Source organism: Typopeltis vanoorti, chromosome 8, assembly GCF_054136105.1.
Source record: "Typopeltis vanoorti isolate ZY-2024b chromosome 8, IOZ_Tvanoo_1.0, whole genome shotgun sequence".
NCBI lineage: Eukaryota > Metazoa > Arthropoda > Arachnida > Uropygi > Thelyphonidae > Typopeltis > Typopeltis vanoorti.
Window position 1 is genome coordinate 14,134,272 of NC_143556.1, and position 21,094 is coordinate 14,155,365.

Here is a 21,094-nt window from a genome sequence, read left to right on the forward strand (position 1 = left end):
GTGGAATAAGAGAGAAATTAGTCGGAACATTGAATTAGCTGTATACAAGACAGTGTTCAAACCAGTTTTAACTTATGGATCTGAGAGCTGGGTCAGAAGTAAAACACTTGACCAAAGACTAGAGACCGCAGATATGAGAGTCCTGAGAAAGATTAGAGGCGTGAAGAGATGGCAGCAATGGCAGTATCAGTAAAAACAAGGATATTAGGATAGAACTTGACATTGTCAGCATCCAGGAATCCGTTACCAGAGCTAATCTCAGGTAGTATGGTCATTTAAACAAAATGGGTGAGGAAAGATTGGCAAAACAAGTGTTCTCTGCAAGGTTGGCAGGAAAACGACCCAGAGGAAGACCAAGATATAGGTGGATTGATACGGTACAAAGTGCCTTAGACGACAGAAATATAAGATTTGATAATATTGGAGTCTTGACAAGTATCAGACTGATCTGGAGGAAAATTGTAGATAGGAAGTTAGTAATGATGTAAATTTTTCATATAGTACTATCATATCCTGTACATCCCTTGAGGGTACATGTCAGGAAGATGATGATGATGAATATTTTACACAGACATTTAGTTTGAAAACTATTTAATTTCGTTTCCTGTTTTTTGTCGGCTTCCATGTCTCTGATCCATATAATAATAAGTCTTAACATTGCTATTGAAGATTTGCATATATTATTTAATTTTCTGAAAGCAGTATTTAGCTTTTGTCAGTCTTTGTATTATATCCCTATCAGATTCCACCAAGTATATAAAATTCTTAACTTTTTCTAAAGCATACTGATTGATTTTAATCATTTTGTAGCATTTGCTGTTTAGTTTAAGCACTTTTGTTTTAGTCATATTTATTTTAAGACTAACCACCATTTCAGCTGTTTTATACAAATCTTCCAATTTTGTTTGTAGATCATTATATTTTGATGATATCAAAACTATGTCATCAGCATAATCTAGATTTTCTACTTGTGACATAGAATTCCATGTAATTCCTCTTCTTGTACTTTTTTCATAATCCATTCAATGACTATATTAAACGATAACCCAGAGATTACACAATCCTGCCTCACACCAAATCTTATCTCAAACCATTTGGATGTTGTTTGCTGTGCAATAACAAAACTTTTACTTCCCTTATACATTTCTTGTATAAGGGAAGTATTTGAGAACCATAGATTTTACTAAAGCATTTGACAGCGTTTCTCTGTCAGCATTGTCAAATGCTTTAGGAAAATCTAAAAAATTTAGCTATAATAAGCTTCTAAATTCTATGCTTCGTTCAGTGATGGTCCTTAAAGTAACCTCTAATTCTCACATCTAGTGAGATCTTTCTTAGGAATGACAATTATCATTGCTTCTTTTCACTGTTTAGGTAACTTTACAGTCTCTAGCACATTGCTAAAGATCAACTGCAGTTTCTTTAGCTGTCTTAAGCATTTCTATTGCTATATTATCATTGCTTGAAGCCTTTCCACTTTTTAATTTTTACTATTACATTCGTTATTTCATTTTTTGATATAGGTTCTGATGTTATATTTAAATTTATGCTTACAGGTGGTCCTTCCATTATTGAACTTCTAATCCTGTCAGTTATATTGCTGTCTACATTTAGAATTTCATCAACATGTTGTTTCCATTTTCAAACAATCTTATCCTCTTCAGCAAACCATCTTTATCTCTTATAGCATTTACTTGCATCTTTTCTTCAGAGCATATTTTCTTTGCAGCCTTATGTGCTTCTTCTGCCAAACTGTCCACATAATTCCTTCATGTGGACATCAAAACACTGAGAGATATAGCAAGCAGCAACATTGTAAATAAACTAAGTTTATGAATACTGCACTGTAAAATTTTGATGTTCCCAAAATATAAATGATCTAAAACATCGACCTTTTACAGGTCGATGTTTTAGATCATTTGAAATACACCCAAATTTCCTTGTACAAATGTATCTATTTTTCTATGTAAAGTTATCTGTGTAAAGAACAAAATAAGCCCAAAGGGAATTAACTCGTTTATTGTTCAAGAAGAGATGTAGAGGTAATGAAACCAAGAGAAATGCCAAAACTTCGGCATGCCTTTTGAAAACTGTTTACAAATCCCGTCGCAGGTGACCTTCAAGGTCAGTATTGAAAGGACGCACCGTGAGTCAAAAGGAAAGTCCCGTAGGCAGGATTAAGGAGGGAAAGTAAAATTTTGTCAGCAAAAATTCGAGAACCATTAAGCCACGTGTTATTATCCAGGGTTCTCATAACTATGCGCAAGACTCGCACTGGGACATTAGGGATCCCAAAAACTTAATCTAAAGTGCAGGGGCACTGGTGATTAAAAGGTTTGGATCCAAGATGAAAATGGCTTCCTTTTTTCTTAACTGGGGTGATCCATCCACGAGAGATCGAGAGGTGCCGTTAGTTCCGGAGGGGAAGACGGAGATCTGTCCACCATGAGCTACTCAAGTTGCAGCCGATGATATCCGGAGGCGATAAGTCAAGGAGAAATCTTGCCATATTGGTTTCGAAGCTCTGCTGCTCTGTTGAGTAAGTGCAAGCCCTGACCAACGCAATTCTTCGCCGAGCAGTTCAAGATGCTGGAAAGCCTACCCTATATCATGCTAGCTGTCGAGACTACTCATCGGTGCCCTGTGACTCCAAGAGAAAGATTCCAAAACACAGAATGGAGGAGAGACCCCTCAAGCACCGGAAAAAGGAATAAGGCAGGAAGACATGCAAGATAGGAGGAGACCGATGTGAGTCCATCTTTTCATTAAATGTCTGTGAATTAAGTGAAAATTCCCTATCAAACTGTTAAGTTACCTAACTTAAGGAGGTTTTTATTGTGTAAGCATTACTCGTAAATGTGTGTAATTACTGACGAATGAAACGTGAGCGCAGTTAATTTCCCACAGAAGAAGTTGGGCTATTGAATTTCTTTTGGTAACTAAATGTGTCAGGATATGGATATGATGATGATGAACTAAATGTGTGCTTGTGATAATTTTTGTTGTTGAAGTATTTACTTGCTATCATATTGTAGGAATGTTTAGAACTTGATGACATATATTGTACCAATGTAATTACCAGAGTTTTTACTAAGTGTTTAAGGAAAAAATAAGGTTCTGAGAGATATATCTATATGTGCGTATGATGCCTGAATGAAGCTAAATTACAATTGGTATGTGCACCTAGGAAATCTATGATATATGTGAAATTTCCTAATAGTTGTGATATAAAAATAGGTTTATTAAAGATTTAATTAAGTGAGTGCAAGAGAACATATTAGGAATAAATTTTAAAATGATCATTCAAGGCTAAGAAATAGTCCTCTGTGAATCAAACTTGTATTTTTCATGTAATTTGTACAATTATTAGCCCAGTAATTAAACTTATTTATTGATATTATTTAAAGTGTTGTCAAATCCAATCTTTTGCAATGCACTGATCCCAAAAACCACAATTCGGACTTGCAAACGGGAACCCGAAGGCTAGAAGTGATTTAAGATAGGTAGCGAGTATTTTGCCATGACTGCAATAAACCTTGGTGAGGATAAGATATAGATAATTCTTGATCTACTAGGGTATGAAAGCTTTCTTTTGCCTATAGGGGAACTTCGGGGGGGGGGGGTGCAGTCATTAAACAAATAAATATCTGGAGATCCTAGGCATGAGAAGGAATACTTAAGGTAGATCAATAAAGAGATATTAACAGTAGATATACACAAAGTATAAGAACGAAAGTATAGTATAATATAGAGAATGTTACAGCACATCAGTTGATTCACAGCAGTGTTATATTGCTAAAACTGCATATGAGCAAATGTGGCATTGTATAAATGGACATTGGTCATAATCGAAAAGCATCGTATGAGCAGATCATCGTAAAGTGAAGCATAAGTAAGCATTTCCAGAACTTTTTTTACCCCTTTGGAACCCAGGATATCAAATCTGCACACAGTGGTATAAGTGCAGTCATATCAAGACTTGTAAAGAGACAAAATGACTTCCATATCCTTACATATTAATGTTCGTGAAACGCTGCAACTTTAACTTTCTATCCACCAAGATCTTTAGCTTTGTCAGTTACCCCAAATATAATCCCACCAGATATCACATCATGCCAAAGTGCATAACTTCTCTTACTAACATTAAATTGACAGTCACATCTGCCCACACTTCTAGATTATTCAAATCACCCTGTAACAATTAGATACTGATTGTTGCATGTTAAACTATCAAGCGATGTTTTCGAAAATAATTGTGATTGGTTGATAAAAGCTGTGCATTTGAAATTTATTACATAAGAGTATTTAATAAGGCATGAGTGTGCCAACAATTAAAAGTGACTTCGTTATTCACCTTCCATTATTGACCTGCAGATTAATTGCAGCATGTTTTTAAATGCTATTATGAAGTGAAACCAAAGTAAAATTATCACCATTACCTATTTAGTTAAATAAAGTACATTGTCTCACCCAGTAAAGGCAAACTTAGTTTGCCATTACTGGGTGAATCCACAGCCTTTTGGCTGGAGAGCGGATACAATAACCACTCAGCCAACCAGCCTGGCAACCGTATTATCTCACACAGTAATGGTAAAGATAATACGGTTGCCGGCCTGGTTGGCTGAGTGGTTATCGTTTCTGCTCTCCAACCAAATGGCTGTGGATTCGAATCCTACAGTGGGCATGGATGTTTGTGATTGCGTGTGAAATTCTAATGGTGATGGTGTGCAGTAGATGACATTGGTGTAATTGCGGTTTGTTGTAGTTGGTGGTGGTGGAGACAGTAGTGGAGTAGGTGCCTTCCCTCGATGAGTCTTTGGACTACCTGGAGGTGTCATTTAATAATAACAATAATAATGAAACAAGCAGTGACAGAACAGTAAAGTAAGAGGAATGGAAACACGAGTACATATCAATACTTGAGTCAGAAAAAGCCATCAAAAATCTGAAATGTGGAAAGGCAGCTGATGTAGATGATATGCTCAAATATGGAAGTATGAAAGTTTTACAGTGATTGCACTAATTCACAAGGCCTGGTCAGAAGATCAAATACCCAATGATTGGAGTAGAGCTCTCATAGTGCCCATCTATAACAAAGGGAATAAAACTGAATGTGAGAATTAGAGTAATTTCTCTACTAAGTGTTCCGGGTAAGATTTATGTGAGCATACTTGAAAAGAGGTTGAGAAAGATTGTGGAAGAGAAATTTGGAGAAGAACAAGCTTGGTTCAGGCCAAATAGAGGTTGTCAAGATCAGATTTTCACTTTAATACAAATAGTTGAGAAATCATGGGAATATGACAGGGATCTGTACTTAAGTTTTGTAAATCTGGAAAAGGCATATGATAAGGTGTCCAGAAAAAAGTTTTTCAAAACACTACAATTATACGGGGTAAATGGAACATTATATAATGCAATACATAGTCTATATTTAAGTTGTCAGTCAGCAGATCAAATTGAAGGAAATACATGAAGATAAAGTTTAATGTAAAAAAAATGTAAAGGGCTAAGACAAGGATGCATATTATCTCCACTCTCATTTATCATCTGTATAAAGCACATTATGCAAGGAAATTGCCTTTAAAAAACCAGATATTAGAATCAGAGATATCAAACTTAGTTCTTTGCTTTCTGCAGGTTATGTTGTACTACTAAACAGTGAAAGTCTACAGGATTCTCTAACTAAACTGAATAACAGCTGTAACAAATCTGGCAAGAAGAGAGAAAAGTTTTTGTATTCTGAATGGCACCTATAGAACAAGTAAAATATTTCAGTTATTTAGGCACAATTTTTTATGAAGATATCAAATTAAATTTAGAAACAGACAACAGGATAAGAAAAGCTGGTATGGTGGGTAGATACCTGAATAAATTTATATAGAATAAGAGAGAAATTAGTGAAAACATCAAACTAGCAGTATACAAGACAGTGTTCAAACCAGTTTCAAACTAGTAATGGATCTGAGAGTTGGGTTAGAAATAAAAAAACTTAATCAAAAATTACAGACCAGATATGAAGGCTCTGAAAAAAAATTAGGGAGTGAACCAATGGCATTAATGGAAGAATCATTAAAAATGAAGATATTAGAAAGGAATTTGAGATTGTTAGTATTCAAGAATGTGAAGTGGTATTGGTCATCACTTAAATAGAATGGGAGAGAAAAGGTTACCATAACAGGTATTTGATGCCGAAATGGAAGAAAAAAGAGCCAGTGGAAGACCAAGAGCTAGGTGGATTGATTCAGTCAGAAGTGCTTTAAAGGAATGAAATATTAGATATAATAATATTGGAGTGCTGACAAGTAATAGACTAATTTGGAGGAAAACTGTTGATAGGAGATTATTAATAATGTAAACTTATTTATGTTGTGCTGTCAATATAGCCTGAACACCTCTTGAGGGTAAGTAGTGGGAAATTGTGATGACAATGAAAGACCAAATTTGTGGAATGTTTCCTCCTGTGGGGTCCCTTGCTTAAGGATATTAGGTGCAATGTTTATGCTTCTGTCATGGTAATATTATCCTGAGATAAGGCTGGTCTCTTGACAACAATGTTCTCTTTTAACAAGAGAACCAAGGAAGATCACCTCCCACTATACCACAGATAGCCCACTGTATCTATCTATTTGTTCCTGTGAAGACAGATCAATCCATCCAGATTTTAGATGAGTCTCTAACTGAAAATCTGGAAGGATTAATATTCCCATCCCTCTTCTTCTGACATCTTCTGAACAGCAATTCTTAACATTAATAATGGATCCCAGGTACTCAGAACTTGCTGACTTCAATTCTTTCTCCATTAAAGTATGCTTCTGTTTCAGGAGCTTTTCTGTCTGTAGAATAGAGAACTTCAGCTCGGTCCTTTGAGAATCATAATCTTTGTCTTGCTAGGACTGAGCTGAAGTTCTGTTCTTACTGATCTCTTTGTCAAGAATTTGTCCGAGTTCTTCCTTGTCATTACAGAGTACTGTATTATCAGCATATCTCAGATTACTGATCAATCTGCCACATATCCTACTTCCAGTCTTGAGCTCATCCAATGCCATGCATGATGTCCTCAGCATAGATACTAAGTAAGTGAGGAGAAAGTAGGCATCCTTGCCTAACTCCCTTTCCAACCTGAAGACAATCAGTTAATCCAACACCTATTCTTTCCATGGCTTCTTGCTGCCTGTAGAAGTTAGCTATCAACCTGATAGTATGTTGAAGAAAACCCATTCTTTTCATTACTTCCCACAGTTTTTCACATGCAGAGCACACTCAAAAATTTTAGAATAGTCTATGAAACACATCACCATAGAGTCTAAATTCTTTATACTTTTCTATGATTTGCCTAAGGCAAAGGATATGATCTCTGTAACCTCACCTTTCCTAAAATCTGCTTGTTCCTCAGGCCTCTCTGCCCAAGTTTGTCTCAATCCTATTTAGAATGATCTTTAATAAAATCTTGCTTGCATGAGATATTAAACCAATAGCTCTATATTTCTTGCAATCTTTCATATCTCCCTTCTTATGTAGTGATATGAAAACCGACTTCTTCTGGTCTCTAGGCCACGATCCTGTGTCCCATATCCTTGTAATCAATCAATGATACACTCATATCCCATCATCTCCTGCAGCATTAATTAACTCTGCTGAGATTCCATCTATACCCAGGGCCTTATTGCTATTAAGCTCTTTAACTGCTCTTTCAACCTCATGCCTAAGTGGAAGAGGTTCAAAATCAAAATTTTCCTGGTGAGAGGGCACCAAATTTTTCTTATCCTCTCTGCAGTACAGTTCCGCACAGTATTCTTTCCATCTGTTTTTGATTTCCAATTCTTCTGTTAGTACTGCTCCATTCCTGTCTTTGATGATATTCAATTTGTGCTTAAACTTATGCTTTTGGTCATGAACTAAATGAAACAATCTTTATAATTGTGACTCCTCATCTGGAACTCTAACTCTTCACATTTATTGATAAAAAATTTTCCTTGTCCTGCCTGATGACTTCTCTATGTAATTTCTTATATTCTTCAGTCCCTGTGTCTCTTTGTTTCTCCAACTGCCTCCTTTCAATTAGATCCCATGTTGAATCTGATATCCATGGATCTCTTGGTCTTTTAATTGGGCCAAAATACTTCTTGGCTGTATACTGTATTATAACCTTGACTCTTTCCCAGAGCATTTCAGGTGAGTTTTCCCCCACTAGTCTCCAAAAGATCATCCAACTGAATTGATGTTTCTTCTGTGAATCCAGTGTAGTGTGGTGTGATTGACAAAGATTTCTAGTCTTACTTACTCTTACTAGTTGGTGGTCTGTATCACAGATTGCTCTGGGACAAGTCTGCACATCAAAGATACTTATCTTCTACCATTGGAGAGCCAGGTTGTATTCAATCTGGTGCCTTAACCTATCAATGTTATATGTTAATCTGTTAGCATGGGCAAATTTCAACAGTCTTTCACCACAGGTGTCATGTTCACCCAGACCAAACAAGGCACACTCGGGCCTAACTCTCATGCTCTTTTTCACTTTTGCATTCAAGTCCCCTAAGATGTAAAGTACATCTCTCCTTGGTAGACAGTCCAAAACAATCAGTAAGTTTTCATAGAATTCCTCACTCTCTTCATCAGGCCTATCTGTGTGAGGCGCATAAACTACCACGATTGACACATTGGTAGAATGAGCCTTAAGTCTAATACAAAGTGTTCTGTCATCATCAACAGGATTATAACCAAGAATGGTTCTCGTTCTTGGTTATAATACGGGATAGCTGTGTTACTGTCTTCAGTAACACAGCTATCCCGTGATGTTTTGAGTTCGCTTTCTAAATAATAACAACTAGCTTACCATCATGTCTCTTGAAGTGACCTTTTCCATGCTATCTGGTCTCTGTAATCCCCGTGAGGTCAATTTTATACCTCTCATCTTTTTAGAGACAATATCAAGAGTACTTATCTGTAGATTCCATGTGCCTATGTAAAGTTCCCCTCTAAGATAAAGACCATACATTTCTGTATTCCTTGTTCACAATATTACTGACTTTTGTCGGAGGATGCTACACAAAGGTAGCATCCTATAATATTTGTCTTGTCAGATGTCATCTCCTTCCAGGAGGTTGACTACCATGAGCTTCCACCATGTACGGTTTTGTGCTTCTCTTTTGCATTCTTCATAGGGCAAAAAGGTCCAGTCCTTAATATTTCTCATCCAATCTGTTCTTTGTCTTCCTCTTCTTCTTGTATCATTCTTTCTAGAAGTGTTTTTTGTAGGGATTCATGCGACTAAGTATGTGATTTAGTATGTGACTAAGGTAGGTGGTTTTCCTTTTCTTAATGGTTTTAAACAGATTCCTATCTTATATAATCATCTCTAATTTCTAAATTAGTTATTTTGGCAGTCCATGGGACTCTAAGAATTCTTCTGAGGATCCACATCTCAAAAGCTTTTAGTCTATTTTCGCAATATTTTGATATTGTCCAAGTTTCTGCTTCATATAGCAGTGTTGACCATACGTAGCATTTGGACAGCCTAATTCTTGTTGTTGTTGTGAATTTCTCTTGAGGTCAGCATGTTGATCTAGCACTTTCTATTCTTCTTAACCATGCTACTGGTCAGGACATATATATACGTCCACATATTACATTGAAATTTATGATGGATACGAAGCTTTTGAGGATGCGTATCTGATCTTTAATGGCCGGTAAGGTAGTTAATCTGATGCCTATACAATCAACAGCTACAACATGCCGGCTCGGGCGTCACCTGGATAAACAAGGCCAGCGATACCAATCGAGCGATTGGGGTTGGATCGAAAAGTGGGATACTGAAAGGAAACAGAAACTAACAGAACTGTTATCAGTAGGAACGTGCAGACACTCTGGATGTCAGGAAAATTAGAACTACTTCGTGAGGAAATGAAGAGATATCGGTGGGATATACTAGGATTGGCAGAGATGAGATGGACATCATCTGGAGAGATCAATGGATGTGAAGTAATATGGTCAGGACATGACACCATGTACGAAGCAGGAGTTGGCTTCCTTCTTAGCAAAAGAGCTCGAGAGGCACTGTTAGGCTACAAACCAGTTAATGAATGAATCATAGTAGCAAGATTTCAGGCAAAGCCATTCAACATATCAATAGTCCATATATATGCACCCACATCTGATAGCACAGATGAGGATATTGACTTATTCTACAAAGATCTGACAGAGACAATAGAAACAATACCAAAGCAAGATGTGTTAATTATTGAAGGAGAATGGAATGCCAAAGTTGGAATAGATAATGATGGTTGGGAAAGAGTCATGGGAAAATATGGTTTCGGAGAAAGAAATGAATGAAGTGAAAAATTGTTAGAATTTGCTGTGGACCACGAGATCATGATCTGTAACACAAGATTCCAACAAAAGGAGTACAGAAAATGGACGTGATGATCAAATGATGGGAAAACCAAAAACATGATTGATATGATTATGATTAAAAGAAGATGGATAACATCAGTACAGCAATGTTGAACTTTTCAAGGAGCGGATATAGACTCGGACCATAGTTTAGTGATTGCAAACATCAAGTTGAAATTAAAAAAGAAATATAAATCCCAACATCAGAATAGAAAAGATACAGAACGAATAAGCGAAGCAGAAATGGGAAGAAGGTACAGAACAGTGTTAGAAGAGAAACTTAAAAGTGTGGAGAAAGAAAAAAACTCGAATTTAAGAGTGAAAAGAGTAATGAAGGTGATAGAAGATGCAGTTATATAAACAGTGCCAGAAGAAGAGAAGATCAAGAAGAAATGGATTACACAAGAAACACTGAAGTTAGTACAGGAGAAAAGAATGTTGAAGATAAGAAGGGATACATCAGAACAAATAGAAGAGTAATATAGAAGAAAGTGTAATGAGGTGAAAAAAGCAGTCAGAATGGATAAAATGAAATGGTTAGAAGCCCAATGCAACAATATAGAACAATACTATGGAGAGCATAAAACAAGGGAGGTATACAAAATGATCAGAACCATTAATAGAAAGTGGCAACAAAAACAGACCACAATTAAAGATGAAAAAGGCGAAGTATTGATGAATAAAGAAAAAATTGTACAGCGGTGGACAAGACACTGTAGTGAGTTATATGAAGAAAACTAGATTCAGATAGCGTTGGGAAACTGACTGAAGAAGTGAAGCAAATATCACCACCAGGTAATGAGCATGATATGGACATTTTAAGAGGAGAGATAAAAAAATCAATAGGACGGCTAAAACACAACAAGAGTCCTGGTAACGATAACATCACTGGAGAAATTATTAAATATGGTGGTGAAAGTATGGTTACAGAAATGCACCAACTATGTAATATGGTATGGAAAGAAGGGAAAATGCCAGAGGAGTGGGTGAAATCAATATTAGTGACACTATACAAAAAAGGAAATAAGCTAGAATGTAAAAATTATAGAACAATTGCCTTGATAAGTCACCTTGGTAAAGTGATGATGATCATATTGACAGAAAGATTGAGAACACAATTGGGAGCATACCTTGCAGACGAGCAAGCAGGATTTAGGAAGGATAGAACTACAATTCAACAGATTTTGACAATTAATAGCAGAGAAAGCTAGGAGAAAAAACAAAAACATATATACTTGCTTTGTTGATTTTCAGAAAGCATTTGACAGTATTGACCAGAAAGTGACATTAGCAGCAGTTAGAATGGGTGATGATTTGGGGAAATGGTTTAAAACAAGCAGAGGTACTAGACAGGGAGACCCAATATCACCAAGCATTTTCATCGCACATTTAGAAAGAGCAATGGACAAATTGAAGGAAAATGCCAAAGGAATATCTGTACACGGAATGAGAATTAACAATCTGAAATTTGCAGATGACAATGTTATTATTGAAGAAGACGAAAGAGAACTACAAAAAACACTGGAACTGTTAAATGAGAAAGGGAAGAGATTTGGACTTGTTATAAACTTGGAAAAAACAAAGACAATGGTATTTGGTGAGAAGAACATGAAACAAAAGATACAAGTGGATGGAACTGATATAGAAAATGTAGAACAATTCACATATTTGGGAAGTAAACTGACATATGACTTGGACTGTAAAAAAGAAATAAAGATCAGGATTGCAAAGGGAAGAACAAATCTGAAGGCCATGGATAACATCTGGAAAAGTAAAATGATCAGTCTGCAAACAAAATTAAGAGTACTGGAAACATGCATCTTCAGCGGTGAACTGTACGGATCTGAAACGTGGGTAATAAATAAAGAATCAAGAAAAAGAATTTTGGCATTTGAAAGAACTTGTTACAGGAAGATTCTAAAAATAGGATGGGTAAAGAAAATCACCAATGAAGAGCTCTATCAGAAGATAGAACCAAAAGAGAATCTAATGCAGAAGATTATAAAACGGAAGCTGCAATTATTTGGACACATCTGTAGAATGAGTGAGGACCGGAAGATAAAAACATTTATGTTTGGTATTTTGGATGGTTTAAACAGAAGAGGTAGACCATACAGAGAATGGATAGATATAAAAGACTGGGTGTGGAATGGGTATACAAAAACTGCAACACTGTGCACTGGACAAAGAAAGGTGGAAGAAGATAGTGAAACAGGCATCAGACATCAACAGGCAGTGAGCCCATGGTTAGTGATGATGATGAAGGTGGTGGTTAATATTTCCTTATCACACTTTCCATTCTCTGTAATTAGTTGACCCAATATATATAACTCTCTACTTGATCTAAAGTATTTCCTCTGATCTTAATATTTATATCGGGTATTTTCCCCTTTTCTCTTATTACCAGCATGGTTTTAGTTTTTTTGAAGCTGAAATTAAGTCCATATTTTTCACTTAGCATTGGCATCTCTTCTAGTAGGTTTTGAAGATCTTTTTTTTTTATTTTATTTTATTTTTATTTTCAGCTAACAGTACTGTATCATCTGCATATCTTAAGTTGTTTATATTCCTGTCTCCTTTAAATTCTTCTAATTGCTGGAAGATATTTTCAGTATAGAGGTTAAACAATATAGGAGAAAGAACACAGCCTTGTCTGACACCCTTCATTACTGGGAATTCCTTCGAGATTTCTCCTGATATTTTTATTGAGGCAGTTTGCTCCCAATATAGATTTATCAGTAATCTGGCATCTTTACCATCGACTCCTAAATTTCTGATGCATTTGATTAGTTGTTCATGTTGTATATTGTCACAGGCCTTTGTGTACTCAATAAAACATAAGTAGACTTCTTTCTGCTTCTCCAGATATCTTTCTATAATAGGTCTAATGTCGAAAAGTCCTTCTCTAGTTCTTTTATTTTCCTGAAAATCAGATTGTGTTTCATTAATTTCCATTTTGATGTTATGTTTATTTCTTTCTAGGATGATATATGACATAGCTTTTGCTATCAGACTGATTGTTTTGTACTCTTCACATTTGATTTTCTTCAATTTTTTTAGGTATTGGTAGGAATGTTAACTGCTTAAAATCTTTTGGCAGGTGTCCAGTTTCATATATTTTGATACATATGTCAGTCAGTGATTTTCTAGCCTTACCATCTAAAGCCTGCAGATATTCTGTCATAATTCCAGCCATTCTTGGAGCTTTTCCTGGTCTCAGTTTCCTAATAGCATTTGTTACTTCCCAGGTAAGAACAGTAGGCCTCTCCAAATCTTCTTGCATTGGCTTATCTATTCTATCCTGACTGTAGAGTTCCTTTGAACACTCTACCCGTCTATTCATTATTTTGTCTTTCTCCATTAGGATGTTTCCACTGGTATCTTCAATGCAATGAGAGCCTACCCTTCTTCAAGATTTGCTAGTTAGCTCCCTAACCTTTTCATGAAGTTCTCTGGTTTTGTGCTTTCTGTCCAGAAGTTCAATTTCCTCGCATTTGTTGTTGAGCCATAGAAAATCACTAAGCTCTTCAATATGGCCAATTTTATTGATAATGTTTATCTTTGAAGATTGAAAGACTATGTGCTTCCTTTTATACCTACATGAGTCATGGTTGTGATGTAGTCATATCCGCTACTATGAAGGGAGAGTATTCAGATTTTTGATTAGACAGTGTAAAAAGATGGTGAAAGAAGAATTAGAACAGACAGACAAAATTCATTTTTTACTATTAGGAATGAAAATATATGAAACATTCTGCTTAATAATTGTTATAGGTAAAATATATCTTAAATTTTATGTATAATGATTATAACTTAGCAGTATAGAACATGTTATTATATTCCTTGTTGTAATATGCATGTAAAGAAAAAAAAAAATGTGAGAAAATGGTAAGAGTGAAGATAGATTGAGTGTGAACATACATAAATCAACTTATGTGATGTGGTAAGTGTGTATTATGCATTACAGTTTGGCTAGCGAGATTACTTAGTACATCTGGTTCAAATGTTGTACATTTTTTTTTCTTTATGAAATGAGTTATTTGATCTCTAACCATGGCTGGGATTAGTACCTCTCTGAGTGCTCTAATTTTCTTTTTACAAACATAGCGCTGACTTGTACTATTGACATAGCACTGATTTTAAGTAATAGTTACATATGCACTTTAAATGTAACAAGCATAAATATAATTCGTGAGTTTAGTTACTATCCTAGACGGACTTTCTCTTGGTAGGACACAGTAATAATGGATAGGAATGTTTCGTTTTTTTCCCAAACTGAAAGCAAACAAAAATCTAATGAGTAGATTTTTGTTACTTTTGTTTGTTTGTTTCATTTGAATGAGTAGCAGAACTAGGCTGCCATGTTACCTATGCTTCTCTTTCATGAAATTCTGTGTCAATACTGTGCTCTAAAAAAAAAACCTACTCAAATGCAAGTTGGCTTTCTTATGCTAACTGAACTTCACTTCTCTCATACATTAAACTATTGCAACTATGAAGACAGACATCATAAAAAAACATCTTTTTTTTATTTTAATGCTTCTAAAAATACAAATTTTGCTTCTTTTACTTAAACAACATCAGATATATAAAAATCTCAAATAAAGTAATGCTTAAAAAAAATACTAAAAATAAATAAATAAATCATACCATTGATATTCCTAAACTCCATACATCAGCTCTAATATCATAATCTGGCCTTGTTGGATCTGGTGGATCAATGCGTTCAGGCTGTAAATAAATCATATTTGAAATAAATTGCTGGAATGGGTCCCAACTGTATAAACAGCTAATATTTACAACATTTTCACTGAAAGTGTTCCAGCATTTCCTAACATATATCATTAAACTATTTTTTGTGTTACATAAAACTATTTCTTTAACAATATGATGCATATATCTGATGTGAACAGCTTATATAATCATTCACACATTTTTTTTACATATTTATTTTTGTTGGCTTGTCTAGCCTTGGGTATGATTGGTATATGAGAAAAAAAAAATTGTTACCATCAAGAATGACAACTATTATCTCAATTTTATGAAGAAAGTGTGATAACTGCAATCCAAATTCAGTGAACGAACGAACAAACGAACGCACACACACTTTTTATTTTAATTTGCAAGTTACTAAATAACTTTAGAAAGTTTCATTTTTATGATGCATAAAAAATCAAATGAACACATTTCACAAAATACAATTTAAGTACACTTGATAATGAGTATAAGTTAGGTGGTATTTACACTTTTATTGATTTTTATTTTGATTGATCAAGCTGCTGAAATATGCATGAAACCTCAATAAAATACTCAACATTATTTACGTGAGGTATTAAGACTGGGATGTAACTCAGTGGTAAGCTATCTGCTTTGCATTTGTTCAATTTCTCTTCATCATCAAATTCCTGACATATCTCCTCAAGGGGTGTACAGGATATGATAGTACTACACGAAAATTTGACATCATCATGAACTTCCTATCTAAAATTTTCCTGTCAATGCTCCAACATTGTCAGATCTCACATTCTATGTTATAAGGCACTTTTTACTGTATCAATCCACCTATATCTTGGTCTTTTTCCTCGCAGAGAACACTTGATTTACTAATCTTTCCTCTTCATTCTGTTTAAGTGACCATACCACCTGAGATTAGCTCTACTACACATTCCTGGATGCTAACAATGTCAAGTTCTTTCCTAATATCCTGGTTTTTAATACAATATTGGTACTGATATCATCTATTCATGCCTCAAATCTTTTCAGGACTCTGATATCTGAGGTCTCTAGTCTTTGGTCAAGTGTTTTACTTCTAACTCAGCTCTGATCAATAAGTCAAAATTGGTTTGAACACTATCTTGTATACAGCTAATTTAGTGTTTTGACTAATTTCTTTCTTATTGCATATAAATTTATTCAGCTGACTTCATACCATTACCAGCTTTGTTGATTCTGTTGTCTATTTCCATATTTAATTTACCATCTTCACTAATAATCTTACCTAAGTAGCTGAAATGTTTTAGTTGTTCTACAGGTTCTCCATTCACAATGCAGTTGATATTTTCAATACTTCTGCCTATTTTCATTGTCTTTGTCTTGTTATTGCTGACCTACATACCATATCTATTACAACAGTTATGCAATTTAGTCAGGGAATCTTGCAGACTTGTAGCAGATTTATTTAGAAGTATAACATCATCTGTATAAAGCAAAGAGCTGAGATAAACATCTCCAATTTTGATATCAGGTTTAATACCACTTTCCTTTATAATGTGATCCACATAGATAATGAATAACAGAGAGGATAATGTACATCCTTGTCTCATACCAGATTTAACATTAAATCATCTTCCTGCACTTCCTTCAATTCTAACTGCTGACTTACAACTCAAATACAGACTAAGTATTGCTTGATAAAATGCCCCATTGACCGTACAACTGCAGCATTTTGAATAGCTTCTCTCTTGGCACCTTGTCATATGCTTTTTCCAGATCTACAAAACTTAAATACAGATCTAATTTAATAAGCCGGCGAATATGTTAATAGAAAGGGGGGGATGGTAAATCGCTTTATGTTTTTATAGAAACTTGGATCGAAATCCATAGAGTTTCATGCCGAAAAAACTATCGGCGAGCCCAAGTGTAAATGATCACTTGGATAGTACAACACCAGGGCAACTCCATGCAAAGGTGGAGCAAGCTCCGTCACTAACTTTAATATTCTCTCATAATTTAAAACCCAGCTCCTAAGAGATGTATATATATACTGTTTTACATTATGAGAAGAGGTCACTCCCCAGACCGGTTTCAACCGGTCTGGGTAGTGACCCCTTTCATGCCGATAGTTTTTTCGGCATGAAACTCTATGGATTTCGATCTGAGTTTCATACCCGGCTATAAAAACATAAAGGGATTTACCATCCCCCTTTCTATTAAATACAGATCTTTGTTATATTCCCATGACTTCTCAACTATTTGTCGAAAAGTGGAAATCTGATCCTGACACCACTATTTGGCCTGAATCCAGCTTGTTCTTCACCAAGCTTCTCAAGTATACTTGCATATATCTTACCAGGAACACCCAGTAGAGAAATACCTCTGTAATTCTTACATTCAGTATTATTTCGCTTTTTATATATGGGTACTATGAGAGCTCTACTCCAATCATCTGGAATTTGTCCCTCTGAACTATGCAGTGCAGCCACTGTAAGACTTTTATACCTTGATACTTTAGCATTTCTGGTCGAATATCATCAACTCCAGCTGCTTTTCCACATTTCAGACTTTTTCTACTTCAAGTATGGATATGTATTCCTGATTGCATGCCTTTTATCACTGTACTGTCATCAGTGCTAGTTTAATTTAGCAATTTTTCAAAGAAATTACTCCATACTTCAAGGATATCTTTTTCTCCCATTTTCATATCACTTTTATCATTCTCTAATTCTTTTTACAGCACTCTTTCCTCCATTTCTGAGCTTCTTCAACAACATTCAGAATATCTTCCCACTTTCTTGATATTTATTTTCTATATTCTTACCAAAGTCTTCCCATGACTTTTGTTTAGCTAGTTGTACACAGCGTTTGCTTTCTTACATTTGTCTCTGTATTCTCTAAGAGCAAAAGCTGACTTATTTGCCAGGAACTTTTGATATGCTTTTATCTTTTCCTTCACTGCCTGTTTAACTTATTGTGTGTCCACTATGGAGTTCTGATTATCCTTGCAGACAACCTCACCATATGCCTCTCTGGCTGAATCAATCAATGTTTTCTTCAATGCTTGCCAATGAATCTCCAAGGTTTGGTTCCTGTTCTCAAACTCTTTAATTTTTTCTTGAATAATGTTTATATATTTCAGTCTACAGTTCATATCTGAGAGCTGCTCAACTTTTATTCGCTTTAAAACTTTCTTACATGTTATTTTTTTCAATATGACATTCAATTTTATCCTGTTCAAGACTAAATGGTGATCACTTCCAATTTCAAATCTGCTGTGCACTCTAGTGTCATGCACCAGAAAGAAAACATCACTATGAAAACAATAACGTGGTCAATGAGACTTTTCTTATTCCTTGCCTCTTCTCTCCATGTGAATTTGTGCACATTTTTATGTTGGAACATTGTGTTAGTAATAACCAGTCCATGTCCTGAGCAGAAATCCAATAGGTATTTGCCATTATTATTAGCTTTGCCCTTTTCTTTAAATTTTTCCAAAATATTTTGTATGTCTGACAATCATTTCCTATCTGCTATTCAGATCTCCAACAAGGACCAACTTTTCATTTTTCATTGTGTCAGTTGCTTTCTCTAAAGCCTCAAAAAATTCCTCCATTTCTACCTTAGTAGAACCCTCAATGGGACAATAGGTGTAAAATAGGCCTCATTGTCCAGTTCCTCATTCTCATATTTGCACACATCACTCTACTTGAGACTGTCTGCCATTCAAGAAGATTAGCCTTGTATTTAGTGTTGAATACTATGGCTACTCCTTCTTTGCCTTGATTGTCATTGCCTGAATATAACATTTTGTATTTATTGTCTTTTTTTTTTTTTTTTTAAGTCACCCCTATTATGTCGATCTGGTACTTATCCAATCCTCAGCTAGCTACATTTCTTTGCCATTCAGGCTTCTTATGTTGATAGTACCGATTCTGAACTCTGGTGATGTTGAGTTGGGGTGGGTTTTAGAGGTTCAATTTCTGCCATCTTTAATTCACTTTCAATGGATGAATGAGCAATAAAAGCATGCTTTGCAGGAGTGAATGTTCATGCTAGGCAATATGTAAACAGTAGAACAAGTGGATGCTAGTTGGACTGAATGATTTGAAAGGAGAAATATTGTATAAGAGAAGATATGAAAGAAAAAAAAGGAAGCTTAAGAGTCAAAACTAAGGAAGAAAGCTATTGTAAATGATTTAGTGCACCCTCTACTGTGTGCAGTATGGGATGATTCTGAGGGTTAACTTTGTTGTGGGATGGATTACACTTGTACGAATTTGGCATTCAGTTGCATGGAAGAACTGTTGTCCATTAAAAGAGTGAACAGTAAGAGAAACTAGATGTGTCTGTAGTGACATGAAAATGTATGCGCAATGAATATAGATTACTCCCAGGAATATTTCTGTCAAGAACAGAAGGTAAGGGATTATAAATTAAATATGTAAGGGATTTGGTTGGAAGAATCAAGTGTAGCTTCCTTGTGAAGTGGTCATGTTTTAAGAGTTACCTTGCATACTCTAGTGGTAGGCTATGAAGAATACATTAATACCAGCAGTATTAGAAATAAAGTTGAAGAGTGAAAGAAAAGCAAAATTATTTGCATCAGTGCGAGACTTTTTTTTATGTTGTTTCCACCCACAAAAAGTTATTTGCAAACCTAGAGTACATTTGATACTGTGGGTGGGCTAAACATTTTTTTGTATTTTTAAAAAAATTTATTGATATATATATAATTTTTTTTGTATTTTTAATTTAATTTTTTATATAGTTGGGAACCCCTGCTCTAGAGACTAACAGTGGAACTTTTTCAAGCCATCTCAAATAAGTGGAACGGTGGTCTCACACCGGGCAATGAAATTCATCTCCCACCTAAAGACATCCACAAACATCCATGCCCACATTGAAATTTGAACCTGTAGCCCATTGCTTGGAGAGCTGGTATGCTTACCACTTGGCCAATCAGGCCGGCAAATTATATTATGCCAACAGTAGTATTCAATGCTCCCAGATGACAGATGATCATCCTCCTAAGCTCAATGCTGCTTAACTTCAGAGATCAGGTGAGAACCAGCGTATTTAATGCGAGATGACTGTTGGCTGATACATCACTAACAGAAAACAATATCATTGCAGGAAAAGAATGTGATGGAATCAGCATATTCAGGAAGAACAGGAAGAGATCCATTTTCCCCTGACATAATTTGAATTATTCATATTCACCATGCATGCATGCAAATCGTTTCTTATGGAAAGGAAAAATATATAAACAGCTAGGTGGAACTGCAACGGGGTCACTTCTTTTCCCTCGTCTAGGTAACTTCTACGTTTTGAAACCAAACAAACACAGCACCACGTAAACCATTAGTTTGGATGCACTATGTTGATAATATGTTTACTGTCTGGCCTCATGGTCCAGATATTATGACTGGATACATTTTTAGTGCATTTTAATAGCCAACATCCTACAAAACACTCACTAACCCAAGTGTATTTGTTCAAATGACACAGTCCTTGAAACTAAGCTCAGGGACTTTTGCAACACCTTTTTAGCCAATGGCTACAGCCCATATAAAATTGATTAAATCGACATGCATTACCATCCTTCCTACATGCAACACAGGATCACAGCAAAACTGTTCCCATCCCAACCTTGACAAGTATGGTTGCATTAATTTACCGAAGATCTGGGAAAGTCTTTTTGAGACCATAGCCTAACTTCTCTAAATTAACTGTATGGTATCTGGCCCACAGAGTGCATTATAGTAGGACATTAGCTCAGTTTTCAGTTAAAATTGAATTTTCTACAATTAGTTAAGGGATGCTTAAGGGTCAAAGCATGTAACTGGAAGGAGACCTCCACATAGCCTTTTAAGGAATGGAGGGAACTGACTGGGGCTTCTGACCTAATGTCTAATCCTCACCTTCTTATGGTGCCCTCTGTTAGGTATTGATCTGGACACTGAATAAATGAGGATGGGCTGGCAATTTG

The 21,094-nt window shown here is 35.5% G+C and overlaps 1 protein-coding gene across 2 annotated transcripts in view; it reads right to left on the bottom strand.

Annotated features, from left to right (window-relative positions):
- hep (hemipterous) overlaps positions 1–21,094 on the bottom strand; it is a 186,406-nt gene that overhangs the window by 43,434 nt on the left and 121,878 nt on the right. For both annotated transcript variants that reach the window (XM_090396523.1, XM_090396524.1), the window contains exon 7: positions 15,040–15,120. In XM_090396523.1, the coding sequence (XP_090252649.1) occupies positions 15,040–15,120 (81 nt within the window). The remainder of the gene's footprint in view (positions 1–15,039; positions 15,121–21,094) is intronic.